At 39.2% G+C, this 21,083-nt stretch overlaps 1 protein-coding gene and 1 long non-coding RNA gene across 23 annotated transcripts in view; one reads left to right on the forward strand and one right to left on the reverse strand.

Annotated features, from left to right (window-relative positions):
* LOC148981678 (uncharacterized) overlaps positions 1 to 18,320 on the reverse strand; it is a 30,166-nt gene extending 11,846 nt beyond the window's left edge. Inside the window, exon 1 of the long non-coding RNA XR_016168268.1 lies at positions 18,200 to 18,320. This is a non-coding gene — a long non-coding RNA (uncharacterized LOC148981678). The remainder of the gene's footprint in view (positions 1 to 18,199) is intronic.
* kcnt1b (potassium sodium-activated channel subfamily T member 1b) overlaps positions 1 to 21,083 on the forward strand; it is a 129,475-nt gene that overhangs the window by 71,266 nt on the left and 37,126 nt on the right. For 21 of the 22 annotated variants that reach the window (XM_089130045.1, XM_089130041.1, XM_089130057.1 and 18 more), the window contains 6 exons: positions 12,241 to 12,333; positions 12,454 to 12,502; positions 14,726 to 14,785; positions 15,443 to 15,517; positions 16,108 to 16,191; positions 19,102 to 19,196. In XM_089130045.1, the coding sequence (XP_088986171.1) occupies positions 12,241 to 12,333; positions 12,454 to 12,502; positions 14,726 to 14,785; positions 15,443 to 15,517; positions 16,108 to 16,191; positions 19,102 to 19,196 (456 nt within the window). Of the gene's footprint in view, positions 1 to 12,240; positions 12,334 to 12,453; positions 12,503 to 14,725; positions 14,786 to 15,442; positions 15,518 to 16,107; positions 16,192 to 18,399; positions 18,531 to 19,101; positions 19,197 to 21,083 lie in introns of those variants that run through there. The other variant, XM_089130059.1, reaches the window with a different exon arrangement.

The raw sequence follows: 21,083 nt of genomic DNA on the forward strand, positions 1-21,083 counted from the left end.
TGTCTCTGGTGGTGGTTATGTAGAGTCTTTTGGGCCACCCCCTTTTGTTTAGGGTTCCCAGAAGTTTAGGCATCTGGGCTGGTGTTGTGATCGATGAGCGGTTAGGGCCGGTGTTTTGTGGGACACCGGACTGTCATGCTCAGGTTGTGCAGCTGTCAGTTGTAGCGGCTGCTTGGTGTTGTCGCTTTGTGATGCGACAGTGAGCTCTGTGGTCTGATGCTGACAAGCAGTGTTCTGGGTGTCTGGCTTGGGTCTTGCGCTGAGACATAGGATGTCTGACTTGTCTCCTTGTGATGCCTCATGCAGAAACGCTTTCAGCACCTTCAGGATTTCTGCCGTCTGTGACGTGGCTGCACTGTTGTTATCTGATGTGTGCTCAGACTTGTGCTTACCAGTGGCGTGTTGAGAGGGTACCGCTCTGGGCTGGTTGGGCTTGAGTCTCTTGGTGCTGGGCGGTCCATTCTGGGTCGCCGGCTGGCTTCCAGAAATGTTTCAGAGCTCTTGCTCTGGGGCGTTAGATGAGCACCATGACTGTTGTGTTGCCCTCTGCTGGCCTGGAACGGTTTAACTCTCAGTGAAGGTGTTTGTGATGTATGGGGTGCCTTCTAGGGGCAGCTCTGAGTCGTGCTCAGAGACAGGTTAGTCTGAGGGTTTTTACACAGTCTTTTCGGACAAAGCCTTTGCTTAATGTGAGCTTTGCGGGCCCAGTCTCGTAGCTGAGGTAGACAGGCTACAAGCACAGGCCAGGGTGCTTATCGACTAACTCACTGTGGGATGCAGGTTTTAAGGGAACAAAGTTCTGAAACTGGTATCCTTTTCATACCTGATGGTTTGCTTCTCGAAGTAGGCTTGCCGAAGTCGGTGGAGTTTCAAGTCGGTCTTACTTGATGTCCACGGTGGTGATAACCCTTGGTCTGATTCTGGATCAGGGAGTTAAGCGATCAAAGCTTATTGCAACAGCTGGTAGTCCATTTTGACAGTCTCTGTTTGACGATCTAGGAAGCTGTGCACCTCGCGACTGGACGTAATCCATATCAAGCAGAATCTGTTTCATGCAGTCATGTTGGTTAGACAGTTTGCAAGTGAAAGTCTTGTCTGCATGTCGTGGGTAGATGCAGGGTCCTGAGTGAATCTTGGGACCTTTCTGGTTAGCTTTGTTGCATCCTTTTTGGAGCCATGCCGTGGTTTGGGGCAGTGGTTCCTTGGCAGGTTGAGGTCGGTTTAAGCAGGGGCTCTGTGGCATTCTGGCACACTTGTTGTGAGTGACTAATGCATGGCCCTAAAAGTTCAGAACTACTGCTTAATAAGTTAGTTAAGTGTTTAGCATAAAGCTAAGTGTCTCTTGTGTCCTTATCTTAGCTGTGCATGTTAGGGCTAAGTCTTGTGTGGTTCCGAGCGTATTTCCTGGAAAGGACATATCCGAGATGAAATAAATAACATAAGGTGGTCCTTATGACTAAATTATTTCTCTGGACTTAGCTGGTGGTCCACTATGGCTCGACGAAGTGAACAATAATAGGAAAAGGACCGCTTTCTTATTTAAATTCTGCTTATTATCGACCCTCAGGACTCTAGTAGTGCCCTAGTAAATTGTTGAAATTACTTGCGTTGCAGGGTCACGAACGAGTGCATTGGTTGAAACTAAGCCAAAATAACAAATAAGGGGGTCTCTGTTTCCTTTCTGGGCCCTATTGGGAATAGAACCACACTTGGACAAGAGAGGAAATGAAATTAAATCATATAGATGACCTAAGGGAATAGCTGCTTGCTATTATCATCAAGGTCGAAGGAAAGAAATAATCAATGAGGCAAAATAAAATTAAAATTAAAGCAAAAGGAAATAAAGTGATCAAAACACGGGAATGATCTGAGGTCAAGAGTGTTCCGTGGCATTAGTGACTAAACTTTGGATTTGCTTTGATCAACACTATAGTGGGTTGTAGCGGTTGGGTGTTCAAAACCACATTGTGTGTCCCTCCAAAGCTTTAGTCAACATGCCGATGAAAATTCCTACGGTTACACGCGTTATTCTGTAGTTAGTTACGCAGTTTTCATGTAGTTAAACTCAAGTTCAATTAACAAGGCATCTGCGAAGTTCGTCCTTAACGGTTAGCAAGGAGTATTCCTAACCCTGTGAAGGTAAACTTTAGCTAATAAGAATGGTAAACATGGAAAGTGAGTAATTTAAAACCCTAACTGGTGTTGAGAAAGTATTCTAGAATACTTTGCACTGTGGAACACGAGCGGTGAGTAAGGGTTCACGTAAATGATGCTAACTCTTAACTGTGGAGGTTATTCAGCTTAGCTTATGTTGGATGGGAGCTAGGTAAGGTTAGCTTAGCCTAGGTTAGCTTGATGCTAAGCTAGGTTAGCTTAGCCGGAGTTAGCTTAGTGCTGGGTTAGTTTAGCTTAGCCTAAGTTAGCTTGATGCTAGGCTAGCCACCCAGGCTGGTTTGCTTACAAAAGTGACATTACAAGGTAACACTTCCTGTGACAAGTTGTTGTCATGGGAACCAGAGCGTGTCAGAGCAATTCAACAGTATCTGAAGAATGTCTGTATATTTTACATGAATCATGCACGTTTTAATGGGTTAAAAGGAGGCGCCTATACTTTATGATTTTCAAGAACTTTGGTTGCATTCAGTAAAACGCAAATGTGTTTTGGCATTTGCTGATTTTCTCATGGAACTCTGTTCTTTACTTTACACGTCTTCTATTTGTTTACAAAGTAAGGAAATAGATTTGCTGCAAGTCAAAGCTTGTCTTGTTCTATTTGTTTACAGAGTAAGGAAATAGGTTTGCTGCTGAGTCAAAGCTCGTCTAAGCATATATAGGTACGTCTCTCTCATGCATGAGTGTTAGCTCTTCCGCGAGTAACTTGTTTTGATCGTTTAGTGGCTTTCTGCTTGTCGATGCAGCTAAAATTTAGGTGAATTACATCAATCTAACAATAACATTAAGGCCTTTACTTTGTAGAAAGGGGGAGCGTCTCCCAGGTCTACCTACATATAACTCTGTCCTGGGCTTCCTTCGTCAGGAACAGGTTTAGTCATACCGCGATTTGGATTTCTTTTTAACCAAAGCAGAATAGATATCGGTACAGATTACAAGCTGCTGAGGTGATACCTTTGTTACACAGACTTACGCTTTAATGCTGACGTTCTTGATATCAGTTGGGACTCTAAGGCTGTTTTTTTTTTTTTAAAGTAGAGATGTCAATTCCAGCTATTTGTTTTATCTGCATTTAGATAAGCCAGCGATCAAGATGCGTGTTGCACGTTGCGTCTTAGTTGGGTCGCGATGATCGAGTGCACGCCTGTAGGTTAACAATAGTTAAAACTCGGGTGATTTTACTACACTCTGTCGTCAGGGTAACGTACTGTATGCCCTGTTCGGAGTTGGTGTTTTCTGTAACTCTTCACTGTCATGGAACCTAATGTTTAACGGTGCTGATTTAAACAACATCTAGAAACTGTCTGTTTCAAAAGAGTCGTGCATAGTCCGTCGGCCGTTGAGGCTTACATGCCTATCTCAGATTCCTTTAACTTAGTAAAATTCTAATTCTACAAACGCAGAGTCTTGCACGGTGTTCGTGCTGTGTGTCTTCTGGTTCTGCAGTTCAGAATAATTTGGGGTTTGAGGAATTTTTACTGGGGGCCTTCACGCCTCGTTGAGTGGGCATGGTGTGGGGCCGAGAGAACTATGGTGACTGACGGGTTTTTGGAGGGAAAGTTTCTTGAAACTGGCGTCCTCCTCAGTTACATGTTCGTTATAAGTTCCACAGAAAACTCGTTCGGAGCCGGTGGTGATGGTACAGGCCCTCCGGGGTCTGTCTTGCTGGGTGTCGGTGTCGCGTTCACCAGTTGGAGACAGCAGGTGAAAGGTCACCGTCTTGTAGATTGTCAGAGATGTTGTGGAAGGCGGGCTTTTCCACCCCCCTTTTTCAGCTCTTGTGCATTGGCTGAAATGTGCAGACTGGTCAGGGGAAGCTTGTGGTGTGTGTCCTCCCCTTTCCAGTCATGCTGCAGTCTATCAGAGTGTTGCAACTCTGTGGGTCAAGTTCGTGTTCGAGATCTTGTCTCTGCTGAACGAGCTTGTGGGTGGTCGCACGGGCCTCTTGCGCAGGCCGTGGCTTTTGAGTCTCTTTCAGTTCAGTCTCTGCTCTTTGCAAGAGACTTCACTTTGTCGGAGTTTCTCGTTGAATTCTTTTTAGTTCTTTTCTCTGGCTATTCTTCTTCAGTCTGTGTAGAAAATTAGACAGGGCAGTTTGAAGTCTTTCCACTTCCTTCGGTAGCTCGGGGTCGTTGTCATCCTCGGCGTTACAACCTTGTGCTCCAGGGCGATGCGGCTCCTTTCGCGGAGGCGTGCGTGTGCGTTGAGCTGGTGAACGAGGTTGTGACGTGTCTGGCCCAGTCTTTGTCAGCTACTCTTGGCTCGGGGCTCTGAGTCGCTGGTGGCTTTGGGCAGGGATGGAGATGTCATGAATCTCAGCCATGTCTCCAGGTTGTCCCAGGTCGTCCCAGCGGGTTGTGGGACTGTAGGACTGGAACATACTGCCTTCACTGTGGACGAGAGGAACACAACACACACAGACAGACCAATGCCAGTTCGACTACTTTTAACGAGCTATAATACAGGCTAAGCCGTGTATGAGAATTTTGGTTAACTGATGCAGACAGTTAAACCGTTTGGTGGGACAATTTGGGTAGGTCATCATGGGTCTGAATGAAGGTTTTTGACAGGGCGCTAGCTTAGGGGTCACCTGTTGGTGCTAACGACTTGGTTGTCAAACTATTCTTCAGCTTTCCTTGGTGTGTCAGAGAGGTTCTGTCTCTAGGTGAACTGAAAGGAACAGAGCACAACAGAACAGAGCAATGGCAATCTAGCAAAGTTTGAAGTAACATGCAACCATCAGAGATGGGGAGGTCTGTACTGAAATGGCATTAGTAGTAGTACACCAGCAGTGTTAGAAAGGGGGAGAAGAGAAGGCCTAAGCCTGTTTGGAGCCGGTTTGTGGCTCGGAGAGGAGGAAGCCAACCACTTCAAATTACCAGGGGAATCTCTAGGTTCTGTGGCAAGTAGTAAGTGGATGGGTTTTAATACCTTTTCTAGTTTGCCTGGGGTGAAATGAGGTCATTCTGGCCGGAGTCAGCATCGTGGTTGGTCCTTCTGTCGCCCCACACATGACAGCAGTGTCCCGGGCCTTTCGGTGCATCTATACAGAGGTGCGCCCTCTCAAGCAACTTGACCTTGAACACAACCGGCGGTGCCAGATTGGTGATATCGTGTTGCGGGCCGCACCAACAGAAGATACAGAAAAGTCCGAGACTCGCGCTCAGTCAGTGATGGTGACGCAGATCAGACGAACCAGCTCGCTGGACCCCAGGCAGAGATGACTGTCAAATCATCACAGCACGAGAGAGATTTCTACTTGCAAACACAAAACAGGATGAAGAACAAGTGTACTTCAATGTGAATTAAAGCTCCTTTATCTAAATCAAATTGAGTGTCTTTTTGTAGAAAAATCAAAGGCAACAGCTTTACTAAAATTATGGTATAAACAAAAAGGAAATTATGACAATGTTACTTATCAGAATAACCTAGCCTCCATTCAGGAAAGGGATAGAGTGCCGCAATGAAGAACACAGGAGGAAGCGAGCTGTAGTGGCGGGTTTTGGCCACTAAGGGTTTTGGGCCACTTCCTGCTAGTGTTTCACCGGGCTGACAGAGAGCTTGATTTAAATTGCATTCAAACTGATTTAAACACAATTCAAATTGAGCAAATGCATAGGGGTTAAGTAACCATTAGATTAGTAAGGATACAGTTGTACCGAGACCAGATCAAAATTATTAAAAATAATTTGAGGAGGAAATATAGAAATAAAGCCATAAACAATTCCCAATGGGAAATGAGAGAATTAATTCAAATTAACTTCGAAATTTGTCTGTTTCAAACCAAATTTGAATAAGTGTAGGAAATTAAAGGTTGGTGTCATATTTGATGATAATCACGATTACGGTGAGGGATCAGTGATAACCAGAATACAACCAACAGAGAGAGCCATGCAGAACAGAGTGATGTTAGCTGACGACTTAGCAAAGGGACGGCCACAAGGGGGCGCTTTCTTCTAAGTGGTCATCAGAAGCTGCTAAGACTTAATTCTGAATTTTAAATTCAAACGTGGTTTGAACCAAATTCAAAACAAGTGCACACAATCAAGGTAAAGAAAATCATGTTATTACAACGAGGCTGTAAATTGCACATGCATTGAAAGTTAGAGAAACTAGTTCAAAATTTCAGTAAGAAAATAGGAATTTTCTAACAGAGAATTTTGAGGAAAAGATGACCTAGCTGTTAGTGTCCACACGATGGCGCCACTGCGCTCACACGGGGTAAAGTCAGGACACCGGTGGAAATTTGATACTGCAAAGCACTCAAGGGCGCACCCTAGTGTCTGGCAGTAGTATTACAACCAGCCCCCTGACCCGGTGATTTATTCAGAGGGAGTGGAGCGTTACCACCCTCCCTGCTGTATAATCATAAATATTACGGAATTTTAAATCTCGACGGATTTCTTTCCGGTACTATATTTTACAAGCACGTTTGGCAGGATTTTTTTTTTTTCGCTGCGTTGTGCAAAAGAAAACAGGAATTACTCGTCTGTCTCAAAACTCCAAATAACATTTATCAAAACTAGTATTAATGATTGGAATGTTTTCAGTTTTGGATTTTTTGGTGCTATATTTGTTTAAAACACGTTCGCAGGTTTTCTTCGCTGCATTGTGCAAAGGAAAACAGGAATTACTCGTCTGTTTCCTGCTCCAACAGGCATATATCAAATAGCACTTATGATAATATGCTTGACGGTTTTATACATTGAGTAGCTAAGTCAATGTTTTTTTCAACCAGGAGCTTATCGTTACTCTAACGATTATAATAAGGCCTTTTAAGAACAGTAAAAGAGCATCGTTTTACCGTATCTTGTCTTCGACACTATTCGGAGAATTTCGTCCGGACAGTGGAGTTAAAATTATTAAAAGTGTCGTTTATGCACAGAGGTTTCTCTTCCATCTGTGCCAGAACAAATTTAATACTATGGAAACTGCAGTTTATTTTTAACAATTAACAGTGACTAAAATGTTTGAACATTTAGCAGCTTGTTAAATGTGCTTGACTGAGGCGGCTTTCGTGCCCAGATCAGTCATATCATGAGTTCGCAAAGCGTTCACTCCGATGCGCGTGTAATATTAAATATTACATAAACAATATTAAATAACAATATACACATTAGCTTGAAATTGATTGCTCATAAACAAGTTTGAAATGCCCGCATTCTCCACCAATGTAAAGACTCTGGGTCGGTTCTGATCAGGGGGGAATTTGCATATCATAATTAATAATTGATAATTAATAATTATTCATACAGATTTGGATCAGACCGGTCTTACATGTTAATGTATTAATTTTACCCATATGCATACATGTGCATCCCCGCAATCCACCACAAATTAATTGTTATTGATTGCAAGGACCACGTTTTACAAGACAGGTAAAATCAATTAGCTCAATTAAGTTATATAGCTTGTGAAAACAAGTTCTGTGGCCACTAGAATCTGCCTTCCCTGCTATATAACCAAATACCCTCTTAGGTATTTATAGTTCTGTAAAGCGTGTAGCTTTAAATCGACATTTCATTGACCCGTATCATGAGCAAGACAATCAGTCAAGGTAAGCATATTTTGTATTTAATAAAGTTCCTACTTAAGCATTCACTACGTTACAATGATACATGTATTTACAAACATTAAAACACAAACTAAGACGACGCAGAGCGTTTAGACAATGGATACGCGCAAGTTAAGTGAGTTTGAGAGAGAGAGTGAGAGAGAGAGTGAGTTGTAAGAGAGAGAGAGAGTTACGTTCATCAAAACAGTCAGTTAACCTTTCTTGACACCCCAAAAACATCTTCTTAATGCTTCTTAGAAGCTCTAAAAGAAGGTATACTTGCAAGGCACATGTGGTCTGTGTGAGTCGTGGGCTCGTTGCTCGACCCGTTCGGGCCACGTGTCGGCTAGAGGTGCGCCGGTCCGGCGCGCGTGCGTCACGTGAAGCGCGGCCGCGGCATGTTGGTGCGGCCCGTCCCGGCTCGTTCATGGCTGCTTTGTTCCGTGGGGAGTCACGTGGCGTTCGTCGGCATTTAGCGCCAGTGTTTGAAAGGCTGAGAGTCTTTGAGGTGACGTTACCCGAGGAGATAGTTCGGCAAAGTCCACTTCCTTTCCTGGAAGACGAACTTGGTAGTCCACTTGAGGAAAAGATGAAACTTTTAGACGAACAAAAGGAAAGACCCATGGTTGGATCAGAGTCCCGTGAGGTTTACATGTTGAGCGCTGGAAAGTTCAGAAGAGGAGGGCGGACCTGCGTTCTCACATTTATCACCTTGGAGAAATCCATCCCCTTCCTGTTGGCTTGAGCCAATCGGAGAGTGGATATTACACGCGAGAAGCCTTCTTTTATGGTCCTTTTTATGGTCCTTTGTTCCTCAGCGCGCGCTTCTCGTGGAAGGGGGTGTGTTCTATAATAACAATTTGATCTTCATTGGCAGTAAAACGAATTAAAAATACACTTTACTTTACATCTCTATGCATATTCGAGTGTTTCATTCAATAAGCATTCTAGAGATATCAAGGAACATTATGTTATATCAAAGGAATATACACTTATGTTTCAAATGCATGACGAAGGTATTTTTAATTCCTATTTAAACTGTGACCAAACAAAGTTATTTCACTGTGACATGGGGAAGACACATATACACAAAAACCATTGAATACCTTTGTTAAATGTCTTTAAAACCAAAAGAGATGTATTTCTCTTTGTTCAGAGACATTAGTTTGTCCACATTCCATTGGTCCCATAAAAGTCTTGTAACTCGATGCCACTGAGGTACGTGGATGAATGTGTATGTGTGTGTGTGTGTGTGTGGTATAATTTGCCTGGCCAAGATTCATTACACATCATAATATGTGAACGCACTAACAGCACGCTCCTGCACCGCAACACACACTGCAAATGGGTATGAAACGGACGTTAGATCCACCAACAGTTCTTAGAAACTTCGATGTGTACAGCAGCAGCACTCATCTTGTTTGTTTATTAGCGGATGTGGATTGACAGTCGTAGACCGGAAACTGATATGCCGACTTCTGACAAAAGCGGAAGTTGGAAACTACGGTTGTGCACATAGCCCATAGCGCAGTGAACGGGGCTTGAGTGAGCTTGAGCGCGTTGTGAGTGAGGGCGCGGGTGCCAGATCCCGTGTTGTCAGATCCACATAATGGAAAGGTGACAGTATCTGGACTTGTTTTTTGGATTAATGTCACAATTTAGGAAGTAATTATAGTGGTTCGTAATATATTTATCTTATTTACAAAACACAAGCTTTGAACTTATTTCAGATTTTTATGTAATTTCTTTGTTTTTGTTAGTTTTTGCTTGTTTTTCATAGCAATATCTGGCAACATTGTTCTGTCGGCGTTACAGTTTTTTTCAATTGTTTACACTCAATTTTGAAAACCGGGTTCTTTTTTTCAAAATATAATGACAATTATCCAAACACCTCACTAAATTTGCATAATTCCTAGATTGTTTGCAAAATGACACACTTCTGTCAAAACATACACACTTCAGTCAAAAGATATACACATATTTGTGAAAATGCTATTAGTTTTCATTTAACCAACACAATCCTCAATGATCAGACACTATTGCAGCCAGTTTCACACTGCTATGATAAATAAAAAACGCATTTGTTAAAAAGTATTTTTAGGAAATAGCATGTGCTAGATTTTTGGCCAGACATTGTTATGTAAGGGATAATTGAAAAAAAGATGAAAATGAAAAAAAAAGTGACAAACTCACAACATTCTTCATGATTAGTTTGAGATATTGGGAGATTGTACACAAGTAAACTTACCAAGCACTGCACAACACTGATGCTGCAGACTGAAAATTTCAAGTATTTATTTCAGTTCTTACAGTATTTCTTAGCATAATCAGTTACAGTAATTAACCAAAAATGAAATCAATGAAACAAATAATATCTGTAAACAAATTTCAATTACTGCATGAAGTACATACTTGACTCTGAAGAAAAACTAATGTACAAGCAACAAGAAAATTGTAACTATTCAGTTACAGTATCAACCAGAGATTTGGTTGATCTCTTTGTCCAGCTTTCATCAGTGTCAGTCCATGGTTGATAACATGGTAACATGGTCAATAAGTGTTGCACGGATTTCTTGAGTCAAATTTTGTTCAGGTTCTATCAACTCTTCAAGTCATTCTCTACCTCTTCCTCTACCTAGGCCTCTTTCTCTATCTCCTTCTTTTCCTCTTCCTCTATACCTCTTTCTCCTGTTCTTCATCCTCTTCCTCTTTCTCCTCCTCCTCTACCTCCTTCATGTCCTCTTTTAGCTCCCCCACTCATTCTCACTCCTCTTCTTCTTCTTCTACATCCTTCTTTTTTTGTTGAAGACTCACATGCTGCCTTTTATAGCACACCTGAGTGCTGCATTTTCAAATTAGCACATGTGTGCTTCCACACACGGTGGATGTGCATATCCAATTCGTTCATTAGTGTGGTCAATGGCAAACTGGGGCTTTGTAATGACAAGGAAGTAACCTCACAATCCTTATCTGTGTCTAAGGTGTGAAAATGTGTGTAGAGTTTTACAAATCACTGTGTGTAATGTTTGGCAAAAAGGGTGAAGTTGACGACGTGCTTACAATTGTGCAAATCTAGGCTGGTGTTTTGCTCCTTGAGTGTAAGGTTTGCTAATAGTGGGAAAGTTTTAATTTTAATTTTAGTGTGTAAGCAATTGAAAAAAACTGTAATAAAAAAAAAACTTAGGCTGTAGACAAACTGTAATTTCTTTTAGGAAGAAACAAACTTAATGATCAATCGTGACGTGTTAGAATCTGTATAACACTATCAAAAACAATAGCATAGTAACAGATGTTTCAGAATGAAATATGCCAAATACTGGCCAGTAGGAACAAGGCAGATGCTGTTTAGTTAACCTTTCACAAAGTCATCAAAAAACATTAATTGAAGCAGTGTTTCTAGTAGTCCACACCATTTTCGTCTTTCTTCTGTGGATTTCCTCAGCTCCTGACTGGTCAAGTTCAGATAGATCGTCAAATCGGCTCATTCAACCGCACACACCTCACGAATGCGAGCCGACAGCTCCCGAACTTTTTAGACATGCTTAAAAATGATCGGGGGGTCGAGAGGTGCTCGGCTCGGCATAAACGATTTACACGCTATTTCTCCCGAGTGAAAAAAAATCATCAAAAAATCATCTGCGAGCTCGTAAAACAGTAAAAAATCGCACCGTGTACGCCCGCCTTAATTGACTGACAGTATGTTGTGAATATTGTGTTTGATTGAGTTATGTATTGTTGCAATCATGCTGCTCTAAAACTAATTTATTGAACTTGAAGTTGAACTTGAACTTGAAGATAGGTCCTCCGGGGGAGAATTGGTGTAACGTGACGTGAATTGAGACCTGGTGTAATTGGTTCTTCCATAGTTTATAACGCCTGAGGTATTTCCCATAGTGAGATACCAATCAATTGTTTGAAAGAACCCACTCTGTGTGATCCTGGAGCGAGAAAAAACAGACCTTCTGACTTTAAAAAAAAAAATGACCCTTGCAAAATAATACAATCCCGTTTCCATTCACATACTGTGGAACCTTGTTAACACAGAAGATCATGATACAAACAACTAAATATCACGCAAAATATCAGCAATCTTTGAAAACTGCATGTCCAATCATCTCAGAGGACCTGAACTAAATGTTGTATAATGATTTTTCTTCAACGCCAGCTCACCGAAACAAAACACATTACAGTACATCTCAAAAGCTTTGTTTAAATTGCTCTCAGGATAAACCCAAGACTACTTTGTCTGAAGCGTCCATTAGAGTCGTCTCAATGCAAGCACTAGAAAACATTAAGAGACAGTGAGGCACAGTGTGTGTGTTAGTAGGTAAAAGAAAGAGAGAGCCGTGTGAACTTGTGTGCAAGTACAGTGGGAGAGGAGAGGGAGCCCTACTAGCAGCACTCAAATAAGAGAGAGGCAATCTTGCGCTGTTATGTATCCCTCAGCTATTCAACCCTGATGTCTTTCACTTTTATGTTTGTTGTGTACTAACTGCCTGTTATCGTGATTATAGGAAACACTGCACAAACATCACAGATTCCCTTTGCAGCAAAGCCTGTGCAAACTACACAACAAACCTGACCACAGATCCCCCACAAATAAACTGGTGAGTTTAACTCAATATTATGACAGATCACAAATCAAATGACAGTAACTAAATAAAGTATGTTTGTTCTTGAATATTTTCTCTAATTGTCTCAAATCTGTTTGTGTTTCTTTCTTGAAGGGAGTTAATATTTTGGGTGAATAGGAGAGTTCCTGTATGGGCAATACAGGTGAGATTTTTTTTTAATATACTGTATATAAACCACACTCTTAAAAATAAAGGTTCCAGTTGGAACCAAAATAATTTTACAGTGTGACTTTAAAGTGAGATGTAATATAAATCTCAGTCCCCAGAGTGTGTATGTAAAGGCTCAGCTTAAAATACCCCACAGATCATTTATTATACCATGTTGAAAATGGCCATTTTTAAATGGAAGGATAGACAATGCTGTTTAAATGTGCTGCTGCTCCCCGTCGTTTTCCAGAAGAGGACGGAGCCTGTACAGCTCGTGCCTCGGATGCTCTGCCATTCTTTTTAACACTAGAAAAAGTCAAATTTACTGTTTTTATATGGCGAAAAAAAACATATATGTCACTGTATTATACCCCTGTCTTAACAACGTAATGTGTAGAGTCATGAAATGATTATTTTTAGTCATCAACTATGTTTTTGTCCCATTGTTTTACATTCAAGACTATTTTAAGCAAGCTACACTAATCACTTTTCTTAAAGGTGAATGTTTTCTAAACCAGCCTGCAATGACAATGGGAATTAGAGGGAAATAAATACATATTTGGGTGGTGTAATATTATGATAAAATGTAATTTATCACATATCAAGATAACATGTTATTTAAATTACTAAAATACCCTAAATAGACAATAAAGAGGAATGATAATTCACTACGCTACATGTATGATGCAACAACAAATTCAAGCGCACAGTTCCACCTAATTAATAATTCATTTGTTTAGTTATATCATTTATAATTGAAATAAGAGAACAACACAACTTGGGGTAACTATATAAGTTGTTTTATTCATTACATCATAGATTGGAAATATTTTTTTCAGGAAACAGATACTCTTGAATAAATAGTAAATTAAATAATTATTCTTTAAACATCTTTATTTGAATGTGTTTTGTGTGACTGATTACAGTATTCCTACACATTGCTCAAACACAGTTTTTAATCTGGTTTTATCTAAAAGAAAATATCAACAGGGGATTGTAAATAAACAAGTCAGCGACTGGGAGACTTAAATATTTTATCATAAATCTGTTATATACATTTGAATTACAGCTGTGAGTAAATCTAAATTCATAACTCATATATCAGTCCAAACTTCTGATATATGATTTTCTGAGTGCACACACCCGAAGCACCCACAAAGAAAGCTGGGTATCATTCTCTTTCATGCGTTGTTGACCTTAAACTGTCAAGTACACAGTGAATGTAAACAGCAAATAAAGAAATTGCATGTGCATTTTAGATCTGTGTGTTAGAATGAAAGCAGCATAATATACAGTACCATTATATGCTGTTAATATATATAAAAAAAAAACAGAAAATCACTCACTGGTCTTGATTGAATTAACTTAAATAGCTTTAATAAGAACACATTTCTTACTTGAATGCTGCTGTAAAATGCTCTGGTGAGGAGATAAACATGGCGGAGTGTATTCAGTTCACTCAGAGCGGGGTAATAATATTAGGGCAAAGTCCGCCTAAGCATATTTGACGTCACATATGCTAGAATCGGCAAACGGCTAATTATGGGGATTACAAAAAGAGAAGTGGGTGGATTTTTACCATTATAGGGTGGTTGTCTGCACACATTTACATTCAAACACCATATAAAAGTGAATTTTGCATAATAGGCCCCCTTTAAAGAACATTTTTACACTGTAAAACAAACCTTAAAAATATATTCTTAATTCTTGTACTTATAAGTAAATATGAAGAGTTCAGATGCAAAAGCCTCTAAGTGCCATTTGAAATGTTCTTCTAGAATGATCTTTTTATCAAGCTTATATATTCAAGTTCAGTAATTTCACTTAAATGACAATTAATAGGTAATCTTCATTGCAATTTAAGTGAAATTATTGAACTTAACTATACAAGCTTGATAAAAATGATCATTCTAGAAGAAAATTTCAAATGGCACTTAGAGGCTTTTGCATCTGAACTCTTCATATATATATGTAATATATTCATTTAAAAAAGGGGGTTTAGAATCAGAATCAGAAAAGCCTTATCACTACTGTGGGTGTAACTTGGTTTTATACATCAGTATAAAAGAAGTTCATATTTATATATTAGAAACAATATAAATATTAGACGCCTCCAGCAAAATAATTCCAAAGCAAGTGTGATAAGAGCTATTTCTCATTAGACTCTGATATTGATACTCTGCTAATCAAAATTATGATTATGTTTCCTGCACCACAGGTGACAGTGGCCTTAATTAGCTTCTTGCAAGCAATGCTCCTGGTGTATCTCAGCTATAAGGTAAGATTATTGTCATTATTATTCTGCCCCTGTGAGCTTTCTATCCACTGATTTAAATTAAATCTGACCATTTCAGCTCCTCTTGTGCTGCTAGAGGGTGCCTTTGTTTCTTTATTTTCCCTATAATGGGAAGTGTTCTTCTCTTTTAACAGAAGAAAAAAAAAAAAACTTCTCTAACCTGTTTTTCTATTTCTTCATTGATTTATCAAGAAACGGCTTTTTTCTGTTGTTGGGAGATGAAAGTAATCTTTGTTGTGATTAAAGGCTGAATCCCAGTTTGACCACTTAATGTATATTATGCTGCATATACTTTTCTGGGAAGTCAATAGATGTCTGATATATACATAGTTGTCTCTGCGCGCACAGTAATATTGGGATATAAGACAACTTGTACACACTTCACATATAAACTGGCATTCTATTAAAATACATTAAAATCCACACACAGCAAACTATTTACAATACAAGTACAGTCGACTATTATCACACTGTAATTTGGGATGCACTAATTCCAATTTGTCAAATACTGTTTATGAGAGATTTGCAGTATTTGAATTAGGATGCAGACTATTTTTGTGTTCTGATTTTTTTTTTTAACATCCATTTTAGTACTCTTTGATTCTTCTGCAGTGTAACTTATATTTATTTTATTTCTAGGGGAACATTTGGGAGCAAATTTTCCAAATCTCCTTCATCATTGAAATGATCAATACAGTGCCATTTATAATTACAGTAAGTAATGAAGGTTCTGGTGGACACAGAAAAACATATCAGGTTGCTGCCTTGTTGATAGTAATTGTTGAGCTCTGTTATATTGTTGTGATTGAGTGTAATTATATAAGTAGCCATTGATACCTGAATGTCATTCGTGAAGGAATAATAATAACTTAAATGTAACAATTAGCCAAGTAACAAATCATGAGCTTAGAATTATAAGGTTATATCTCTGTTTAGGGTAGTTCTGAGATATTGAGCATCAAAGTTTTTACATCCCAGCTGGCAAAACTGTTATGTAGTATTATCTTCTATTATAGCTTTATCTATTAATCTTTTTTTTTTTTGTTTTACAAAAATAACACCACACAGGCATTAATAAACACCTAATGGATCAGATTATGTCAAAAACTCAATTTCGACCAAAAGTTGAGATAGAACCTTATAATTCTAAGCTCACGAAATAGCAATTTTTTGACCTGCAGTCCTTGGGAAATATAAGTTGTTTATTTATTTTGTGCTAATGGCATTACAGATGTAAAAGCTATGGAAAGGCACACAGCTTTTCTATTATAATTACTATAATTATTTTATTTATTTTTTTGTAGATCTTTTGGCATCCACTAAGAAACATATTTGTTCCTGTGTTTCTTAATTGCTGGCTTGCCAAATCAGCGCTGGAGAACATGATTGTAAGTAGCCTGTGCAGCTGTGTAGTGCATTTACATGCCTGCAGGACATCTTATTAGGTGTCTTAGCAGAAAAACATTAGTGTTGTTTGAGGATATTGCTGTGTTGGGATGCTTTACATCATTATGCACTTTACAAATGAAAATGCATCATCAATGGGCAAAATCTGAGAGGGTGCCAGCATTCCCTTCCCTGCCAGATGGTCAGGTCAAATGGCCAGAGAAAACCTGGCAGGGGGAATGTCCTTTAACAAATGCTTTAAGTAGAGATATTAGTAAAAGATAATGCCTACAACCACTAAAATGTGACGCTACCTTGAAGATTTGTCTGTTTTACCCCCATGCGTTCCTAAAATTCCCCTTTTTTTAATTACCAAACTAAATAAAGGAGCCATTTAAGTCCTGATCCCTTGGCAGTGTAATTAAAGGTAGGGTCTGCGCGCCAGGGTGGAGGTATGGAAATAAAACTAGAGCCAGACCGATATATCGGCAGACCGATATTAGGCATTTTCCAAACTATCGGTATCGGTAGTTATAATGGCCAATAATTTTTTTTTTTCAAAAATAGCATAAAAACAGACGAAACACGCTTGAACCATGTCATGAGTGTTGGAGTTGTATAGTTTGTCCATCAGAGGGCACTCTACACCGTTCCTGTTGGCAACACTCGTTAAATTGTTCACGATAGATACATTGCTTGAATAACAATTAAAAGATCATCCCCATCAGTTCTCTTAACTCAAATAGGCATGACAAAATTTGTGACTATCATGTCCAGTTTAAAAAATATAAAATAAAATAAAATATCGGAATATCGGATTTTAAAACCCAAAAATATTTGTATCGGTATCAGCCTTCAAAATCCTTTATCGGTTGGGCTCTAATACAAACGTTGACAGGCAGGTAGGACATCGTATCATAGCATTCTGTCATTGCATTGAACGGACATTCTTTTGTTCCTGAGACTTTCACAGGAGATATATACATGTTTTAATATTCATACCACTTCTATTGTTGATTGTTATCAGGATGTAAACAGTTTCAACCAGTATAACAAAAAGTGTTTATACAATAAATGCCTACCCTACCTTTAACATACATGTAGCCTATTTTAACGATCTGAAACGCAAGTATCAAGCGCAATTAAGCCCAAGTAACTCTGTGGGTGGGTCTTGGGCGCTGTTGCTATTTTACCGGCGGGATAAATGACTCTTGCGCCCGACGCAAGTTTAAAAGGGGTTATTATGAAGTAGTTGCATTATTCATAGGTGTGGTTTGGGCGTAACGGGAGACAAACCAATAAGAGCCTCATATCACATTCCCTTTAAAGGGTAACTAAACCCCTGGTCAGAGCCTGACTCCACCCACTGGCAATATTTGAAAAATCCTGAAAAAGTGGGTAGACCCCAGCGGAGATAGAGGGGACGAATATAGATGCTAAAACACTCTATCCTGATCGTTTTCAATTCTCGCAATTCCAACTCCGGACTCACTACGGTGTTTTTTACGAAACAAGCTGGTTTTTATACTGACGCTCGTACCAAGAGCGTGGTGAGCTGAAACCTGCGTACGTCACGAAGTGCGGAACATCCATTAGGAAAAATCAACTGCAGTAGTCACCGTTCAACCTGAAGAGGGCAGCACTAAGACATTTTTACACCTTATATTGTAGAAATAAAACACTTTATACACAAATGTCAAAAAAAGTTACTAGAATCAATGACTGGTATTAATAAAGATCCATTCTTACAGATCATTAACTAAAAAAAGTTGGTTTAGGGTTTAACTCTTTAAAGGACAAGTTCGGTATTTTACAATTAAAGCCCTGTTTTAAGATCGTCCCTGATGAAATAGAATAGTTAAGATTGTTTTTTAGACAGATGCTCCTGTCACGAGAATTTTTGGATTCTGTGTTAGCACCCCCACACCTTTACAATGGTAGCATAGGTGCACTCGAACAATCATTCATAAAAACGCATAAAACTTTAGTTTACAAAGACGTGAAACTCACCGAGTGGTCTGGGGTGTTCACTGATATGCTCACACAAAAATCGCTGCAAAATATGCTTTCCAACAAGTTTTATCGTAGTTTTTGTCCGACTTCATTTTCTTCCTGTTTTCGGTCGAAGTCCACAGCAATAAATTGTCGAGTTCACGTTCGCGATCATTGGTAACTAGATAACTGAGGATCGCGCACGCAAAATTGATAATCGACTACTGTGGACTTCGACCAAAAACAAGAAGAAAATGGACTTGGACAAAAACTACGATAAAACCTGTTGGAAAGCATATTTTGCAGTGATTTTTGTGTGAGCATATCAGTGAACACCCCAGACCACTCGGTGAGTTTTACGTCTTTGTAAACTAAAGTTTTATGCGTTTTAATGAATGATTGTTCAAGTGCACCTATGCTTTCATTATAAAGGTGTGGGGGTGCTAACACAGAAGCCAAAAATTATCGTGACAGGAGCATCTGTCTAAAAAACTATCTTAACCATTCTATTTCATCAGGGACGATCTTAAAACAGGGCTTTAATTGTAAAACACCGAACTTGTCCTTTAAGAGCATGATGAACACGCTGAGGTTGTTCCATGGCTTGTTCCATTTTTACACTATATCTCAAATAGCTGAGCAGTACAGTTAATAGCGTTCACATTGTAGATTTTGCTCGATTAAGGTCAGAAATATTAGAATATAGAATATTTAATTGTGTAAGGAGCACTAGACCTGATAATGAAGCACTAGACCTGGAAAATAAGTTCTTTTTAAAGCAGGCTCTTAAATAGGCAGACTATATTCAGAACTGGGCTTTCACAGATGCCTGCATTGTGTGCGTGTTATTCTTGTATTCTTGTCTTTGCTTAGTCTCTTGACAAAAGAGATCTCTCTCACTTATCTCTGTTACTTTCTAGAATGATCTCCATCGTGCCATTCAGCGCACACACTCTGCCATGTTCAACCAGGTCCTCATTCTGATCTGTACACTGCTCTGTCTGGTCTTCACTGGGTAAAGCTCTTTGATCTCTGATATCCCTGATGGGGCTTCAACTTTTTACAGGCTTGTATCAAATTATGCAGATCTGAAACAGTCACATGGTTATGAATTAACCCTCCTGATCAATAAGGTATATCAGTAAATTCAAATTAACTCTTTTTTTTTAATAGTGTCAAAGCAAGATGTTTCAATTTTTAGGAATATTGAACGAAATATTTCATATAGCACAACAGGCACAGCTCCCCTTTTTCAGAAGTCTGGATTCTGGAAGTATTTTCCCATGAATCTTTTTGGTAGGAATTTACAAAGATCCTTCGTAAAGAGATGTAAGCCATAAAGTATCCAGCTCTGAGATGAATCACAAACTTTGTTTTAAAGGTGCCCTCTGGGATAAAAAATCAAATCATACACCATATTCCATACCAGATGGGGGCAGTATACCTCCAGAAAAATACCTCCGCGGCCGCGCGCACTCATGTCTTCAAACAACACGGGCGAGCACTGTGTTGCTCTGTCTCCCTCGCGCATATTAATCAAATTAGTTGACACGATAGTAAAAGGTTGGAAGACCGCAGTTTCACGTGGATCATTTGGAGATTTTCAGAGATTAGAGACTAAATGAACAACATCTCAATACTAAATTATAAAGGCCGTCTCAGAGAACATTTCGACGATATGGGAAAATTAAAGCCCAGGCATTTCTAGTTTATGGTATTCGTTTTGTTCATGTTACAGGACATTTTTATCATTAATTTGAATTATTTTGACAGACAGCATTCCCTGATGTGGACCAAGCTAGCGCCTTTCAGAGCTGCCAACTCTCACAAATTCACCGTGAGACACAACTGATACTTTTCACACACTCTCACGCCACATCCATTTTGTCATGCACAGAAAAGGACACGGACGCCGATCTCAGCTCTCAGATTCTGTTAATTTTATTACGCAATTCAAACAATAAATGCAGTTTTGGCGCTTGTAAATGTTAGACGACAGATCCCTAGCGCACGTGAACCGATCATCTCTACTAGCTAATGGTAAAAGAACACGAACACTGTTGAAAGATACAGTATTCTACAACTTACCAAAATGTATTCCTCATGCATAATATCGACCAATCATTTATTTAACTCATCCCTGAACTGAAATTTAGTAGTGGGCTGTATTTCCACACGACTGACATCAGGTTCAAGTACACACAAGCCGCGCGAGTTACTCGTCTATTGCAGTTTGGCTGGTGGTAATGTTGCCCGCCCGCATATCGCCTCCCATGGCCGAAACTGGTATTACGACACCTGCCGGGCCGGGGCTAGTAATTTAGCATGCTAATTTAGGTTTATATCTCGGCAGCACTATAACTTGTCAGTTTTTTAATGACATCATTGCACTTATTTCTTCTCATTCTTTTGATGTGTGTAGCTCATTTTTTAATTATTCCATATGGCACCTTTAAGCAAAAGGTCTGAGAAAAAGACAAAGGTGCAAGACTGTGAAATGAACATCTTTTATAATACAATGTGGGTCACCAAGCACATGAATTACATGAAAATAAATAATAGTTTATTGCAAAATAGTCAATTATATGATATACATAAATTGTATACATACATAAAAAACAGAATCCAAAGAATCCCAAAATTAATCTACTTTGTACATGTTTTACATTTTCCATAAAAATCTTAAGGAGCAGAACTGTTTTAAACATTGATAATATTTGAATTATTTCTGAAGGATCAAGTGACACTGAAGACTGGATAATGGCTACTGAATATTACATTTTAAAATATTTTAAAATAAAATAACTGTTATTTTAAATTGTAAATAAAATGTCAGTAAAATACAATGGTTTTTATTTAAGTATATAAGTCTGTCTGAACATATATACTTTTATGTTTAAAT

This window comes from Pimephales promelas, chromosome 4, assembly GCF_988280905.1.
Source record: "Pimephales promelas chromosome 4, fPimPro1.hap1.1, whole genome shotgun sequence".
Classification (NCBI taxonomy): domain Eukaryota; kingdom Metazoa; phylum Chordata; class Actinopteri; order Cypriniformes; family Leuciscidae; genus Pimephales; species Pimephales promelas.